Raw genomic sequence first — 6,000 nt, forward strand, 5'->3', positions numbered from 1 at the left:
GCTACTCGATCTCTTGACTCGTAATATCCTCGCCCTCAGTTGCCAGATATCGCTTCGGGTGCGGAGTGTACCAGAGAGGCGTCTGTATCCATGGCATGGTCACATGAGCCTTCTGAACAAGGCTCAGCGATGCTCCTACCTTGGTACAGTCGGCCATTTTCTTCTTGTACATGCTATTTCCCGTGAATTTCTCTTCATTAATTCTTCTGCCTTTCTCTTGCAGAATCCATCTGCCTGGCTGCGGAACGTTGATCTAGCTGCGCTTCGAGGGTTCATGCATAGCCACCCCGGAATCTGTCATGGTATCCATCTCGAGTGATCCACCCGAACCTGGTGCCGTACCAAACCACCTTACCAATTCCCCAACATCACCCTATACAACCTTCCATGTAAGTATAATGTAGCCTAGAAGCAAGACTTTCTTCAGCATGAGAGTTACAAGGCAGTCAGTTACCAGGACGCCTTGCTTATCCCGAACCTCAGAGCAGCACTCAATTGCCCTAAGCCTTGCACAGCGTTCATTCTTTCACCGAACCTTATCCTACAAAAAACCCTCTCATACAACCAGGCAATAGCCTTGAATCTCTTCGCAAAGGCCCCTCAACCCGACTCTAATTAATCTCAAAAGCATACGGCAGGCCAGGACCAAATGAAGCTGCAAACCAATATTCGCCTTCGCAACCTAGCCGCAAAGGCCATATCCTTAACCCAAAAGACATCCAACTCGCTCAGATCAATATAAGCGGGCACGGGTAGGCGCAGCATAGGCCTCGACCTTATCCGAGCCGACGACAACCTGACCCAGGAGCTTGGTCCAACCAGTGAGATTATCATCCATGTTCCACAAAAGCAGGAGCATCATCCGATCGTCCAACATCGGATAGATAAGAACCTGCGTTTGCAGGTGCGGCCACAGGCCTTGATCTCTTGCCCTTAACGCCCACACACAGCGGCCAGGTTTTCGCCTGTCGTGGCGATGCGGCTCTCGTGTCCATGGCGAACTGGTCAGCGTGCTCGTGCGACCACTCCAGGCCCGCGTAACAGACCTGTGATGACGTTGGGTGAGGCTTATCGGTGCTACTCGGCAATCTACTAAGACTTAAACGCGGGTGTTCTGTGCCTGGGCTCGTGCACGTCGAACTGGAACGTGCCTCCGCCATGCTTGTGTAGGACAGCCGGCCCCGGCGCCGTAAACGTAGGTTGTTCTTGAGTTTCAAGCGATGGATGGACACTGTCTGATGGTCATAAGACATGAACCTGTGAACTTGTAAACTCGTGGACAGTTTACCCACGTCTAAGGCTCAAGGAGCGCCTCGAAGGACGCCGCATAGTAAGCGGTGTTAGCCTTTCCATTGAGGCTCGGTCTAATACACCGCTGGCTGCAGCCGTGGTGAAATCCGGGTCCTAACTAGATGGTATCTTGGGGGGGTGGAGGGAAAGGATATATATTCTGGTGTACTCGAGTCGAGCTTAATTCAAGTTACATAGATCTGATAAAATGTGAAATTACTTTCATTTCAACTTTCTTACTTCATTTACCTTGCTTGATACAAAAGCAATTACAATAGAGAAGAGTAGGTCACATTCAAAGTATAAAATATGGCTGTGCAATGATCTGAGAATACTATACTATGTATATAACTCCATGCAATAAGCTCCGTACCCCACGAAGACTACTACATAAAATAATATCATAGATAGAAAATCCGATAGCAGCACTCTCGCATTCTTCTCTACTCTCAAGTCTTGGGGATATCTTGTTCATCGAGGTATATAGAACGATCCAAAACCAAAGCAAGTGAACAGAACCGATCTGAAACTCCGAGATGAGGGGAAATCGACAGATCACTTGAAACAGAAATGAGAAACACCATCATACACCATCGTTTCACTTGGTATCATATCTTATGAATGTTTTAACGAAAATCGCTCCCGCCTCCGTGGTTTTCCCCTTACCAAAGCCCACAGTGCTCTTTCTCCCGACCCACACACTGTTTGCAAGATAGGAGAGTAATAACTGAAAAAGCATTGCTGAAAACAAAGAAATCAGAGAACAAAAACCCGGGAGGAAGACGGCTGGGATGGATCTCAGTATCCGCTTTCCCGGCCATCTGTCATGCCCTTTTTTTCCGAATTTTCCCGCCACCTTTAACTGCATGTTCCGAATGGTATCAAGCAAAAGCACAAAAAACCGCTGATTGCAAACCTTTAAAAAAAAAAAAAAGAAAATAAATAAAAGAGGTCTTGGGGGTATAGTGCTGCAAATTGACATTGTTTTAACGCGGTGGCCCAATAGGGGCCGGGTATCCAGAAGTAGAATTGGAAGTACTAGGACGACCACTATCAAAAGACGCGCGGGGGTCATGCTTGGGAGTCATGTCCCCCGGCGCGGTACCGAATGGAAATTTCGTGTCAAAGCGCGCTGGCCAGCCATTGCTGCTGCTGTGGCTGTGGGAGCTCCCCAGGACGGGAAGATCATCCTCGGGGAGATTCACACCCGAATCATTCCATGGATTGCGGTAGCCACTATCCCGAGATTCCATGGAAACCAGCGAAGCCTTGGAGGCGTTGCTGGAGGCGTGTTTGAAGAACGAGCCGGGAGAGGCGGAGTGGTTCTTGCGACCGATGAAAGACGAGAACGACGAGATGCTACCAGGCTTTCGGAGTCTTTCGAAAATCGACCCACGCTCACTAGTCTCGTCGGAAAAGTTGGGTCTGGTGGGAGAGTCCGTAACAAGAGGGACCGGTGCATGCTGCAACAGCTTGGAGTCGAAGAACGGAAGAGATTCTTCAAACGAGTCAGATTTAGGACGCGGAATAGCCCCTTTAACGGTATTCGCATCAAGTCCATGCGCCACTAGACGCGAAATCAGAAAATCGATGGCATCCTTAAGACCGCCGGCATTGTTCCGCGTGTATCCAAGCACAACACGGTCCTCGGGAGGCAAAGTTGGTGAAGCCGAACCAGCCGAACCAGTTTCGGAGGCGGGAAAGTCAGCACTGAGGTCAACCGTAGTGTCAACCTCATATTGCTCCTTCAGCTTGGCGCAAACGTCGCTGCGGAACTCCACAGACTTGAAGTACTCGCGAAGTTCGTGAGAGCTTTGGAAAAGGAGCTCATGGCTCTCCGGGACCATTCCAAGCAAAGCATCAACAGCCTGCGGAACCTGGTATTCAGGTCCTGAGATGGTCACCACATCACTGGCAAGTTCGGTGCTGGGGAACTCGATCTTGCAGTTCCATTTCTTTTCGAGCTCATCGATCTCCGTCATACGAGCAAGGAGTTCACGGTGGTAGAGGCGGTTGATCACTACACGCTCAGAGACATATTCTGCGTCGACCTTCTCGACCATGTCCATGATCTCCTGCTTCACGAGATCCAAGCTCTGTGCGTTACGGGCTGGCGTGCGGCAGATGACATTGTCAACCTTGATGTCGTCATCCTCCTTGCCCATACCACCGCGATCCATAGCGTTGGAGAACTTGACGAAGACCGAGTATTTCTTCATGATGCGCTGAATATGCTGGCCACCGATGCCAATGATCCGCTTGTGGTATTGATCCGGTACATGGAACGAGATCGAAGCCGGCATTTCCTGCTCGACGAGATCGAGACCGTTCTTCGTAGACTCATACTGATTTCCGCATACGTCGATGTAGAAGTTGTACTCGTTGAAGCCATCGAAGATAATTTGCACATTGCCTGTTCTATGTTAGGAATCAAGGCTACAAAGTGCGAACCGATGCAGTACTCACTCTGACCCATGATCTTGTTGATCTTTCCGTTCTTCTTGCCGCTGACAAACTCTTTGTGCTCATTTGCTAGTTCGATTTTCACACGCATCTGGTATTGACTCCGCTGGACGAATGGGATCTGGTTGACGACCATCATGGCAGCCTTCACGGCGTCATCGGAACCGTTGATGGTGAAGGTTAGGTTGTCAAAGCTCACTTCTGCCGCGGAATTGGTGCAGATATCTGACAGCATGGTGCGAACATCGGCGGGTGAGGGGGCGCGGAAGGTTCCCTGAGAGGGATCCGGCATGATAATCCACCATGAGGCGCTGTAGAATTGACCAGCCTAATCAAATTAGCCAAAAAGCCCTTGTAGCATGAATGCATTTGAACGTACCAAGGCCATGATCTCCCGCACAGTGCGCTCCACATGCAGCACTTCGGTGCCTTGGATACGGACAAGACCCCGTTGGCTGCCAAGCTGAGGGAAGAGAACGTAAGAGCCGTTCATCTCCATCACTTTTCGAACTTTGTCCAAGCGGTCAAGTAAAATGTTGTCAATCTTGTTAGAATTGACAATGACATCCTTGACATAGATCTTGACGCCCATGACAAGTTCTCTCAATTTTTGCTTGGCTCGAGCAATCTGCTCTTGGGTATCACCGGTGATATAGACCTCATCTTCACTGCGACGGTGAGCGCCTGGGGGCGTGTATCCGAAGATGCGAGGAAAGGGAGGCGGGAAGTAAATGGCAGTACCCGTGGCGGCCTCGATAAGCTTGATGTTTTTGCGAGTGCGGCCACAGACTAATGTATGCATGGTCAACTCTAGCTTCATAGCGTCCACGTGACGTTTAAGCTAGTAACCGGTTAGTCGTCATCATTGCATGATGCCGGTGAAGGGAAAAGGGTATTATAGGGCAATGATTGATTTTCGTGTTCGGAGAATTTTTCTTTTCTAATGCGTGGATAGGAAAACAGGTAACTTACGATCTGATCGATCATGATCAATACCCTGGTCTTGGCATGTTCAGCGCTCTCCATGTCACCGTAAATCGAAACCCGGAAACGTTGGTCCAGCCCATTGTCAGAGGCATAGCCATAAGAAGACACCACCGCGCTATCGTTATCTCGAAGTTTGGGGCTCAATAGGAAGATGTCCGTTCCGGTGTATGCAGACAGGGTATCAAGGTGTTCTAATACGCTCGGTCGGATTCCTTTCGTGGACCCATCCATGATGAGATGCATATCCACATCAACGGTCGCACAGCGCTATTGATTGTATCTCATTAGTAAGTGGATCGAGCATGCAGGCGATAGCCACCAAACTACGGACGAACATACCAACAGGATAGGTGTCTCGTTCAGGATCCTGGCCCGCATTTTGCGCACGGTCTCGCCTTCACCGGTGATACAGACGTTCGTTACCAAGCCTTGAGGTCGCCGTTGTAGGGACGCAACGGACTTGGGTTCCGAACCGAACACGACTGCCTCGATTCTCCCATTACTACTCTCGGTGATTTGGCGACACAATCTCCGCAAGGCCTCGACATTGCTGGTGTGAACGGGTAAGTTGTGGACGGGAGTGCCTTCGAGGGTGCCTTCGGGAAAAGTCCAGCGCTGCAGAGCACCTGGGCTCGCATGGAGCACATCATCCACATCGGGACCGCCCAACGTCGAAGAAAACGGCACGTTAAAGGAAAGGTTGACGGTCGGGTCGATGCCGGTTGGTGGTGTCATGGGTGGTGCGCCATGAGGTCGACGTAGCGAGTGCGATGCCATATCGGTGTGAGGCCTGGACATGCCAAACGTGGGCGTCATTCGCTCCCAGCCATGACGGGCTTGACCCGTAAAGTTGGAAATCTTGTGCATGGCAAGGGCGGCGGGTTTGAGTCTCTAACCCCTTGAACGAGTCGAGGGGAAAGAGAGAAACAGCGTCCGAGGAGAATGGCGGAAGGACGGATAGGTGGGAGAGAAGGAAGGAGAAAGCAAGAGGAAGAGGAGACGAGAGGGCAAGTCAGCCAGGAGAGGATGAGAGGCGTCAAGGGTGTGGATCGCCGTTCTCGACAGGGATGAGAAGAGGGCAAAGGAATGATGAGCGCGCGAAGGTGGTGTGGGCGGACAAGGGCGTTTCTGTCTTGGTACCGGAATGGGTTGGGAAAATGATTCGATTCAATTCAACGACCAAACGGGTATCGAGGGTTCGGGGGGAAGGAGGGGGGAACAAATAAAACCAAAGAAAAGGGTAAGGGAAAAAAAAGAAAA

The 6,000-nt window shown here is 50.6% G+C and overlaps 2 protein-coding genes across 2 annotated transcripts; both read right to left on the reverse strand.

The window, feature by feature from the left end:
- Positions 1 to 830: 830 nt before the first annotated feature.
- ANOM_007520 (uncharacterized protein) lies at positions 831 to 1,253 on the reverse strand (the record flags this gene model as incomplete). Its single annotated transcript, XM_015552776.1, has 1 exon — positions 831 to 1,253. The coding sequence occupies one exon, from the start codon at positions 1,251 to 1,253 to the stop codon at positions 831 to 833; it is 423 nt and encodes a 140-aa protein (XP_015404647.1).
- A 729-nt stretch (positions 1,254 to 1,982) lies between these two features.
- Positions 1,983 to 5,607, reverse strand: ANOM_007521 (KH domain protein; the record flags this gene model as incomplete). Its single annotated transcript, XM_015552777.1, has 5 exons — positions 1,983 to 3,703; positions 3,757 to 4,081; positions 4,133 to 4,594; positions 4,726 to 5,007; positions 5,080 to 5,607. 5 exons carry the CDS (start codon positions 5,605 to 5,607, stop codon positions 2,277 to 2,279), a joined length of 3,024 nt encoding a protein of 1,007 aa, XP_015404646.1. The 3' UTR covers positions 1,983 to 2,276.
- Between the last annotated feature and the right edge of the window lie 393 nt (positions 5,608 to 6,000).

The sequence above is a fragment of the Aspergillus nomiae genome, assembly GCF_001204775.2.
Source record: "Aspergillus nomiae NRRL 13137 chromosome Unknown contig00250, whole genome shotgun sequence".
Lineage (NCBI taxonomy): Eukaryota > Fungi > Ascomycota > Eurotiomycetes > Eurotiales > Aspergillaceae > Aspergillus > Aspergillus nomiae.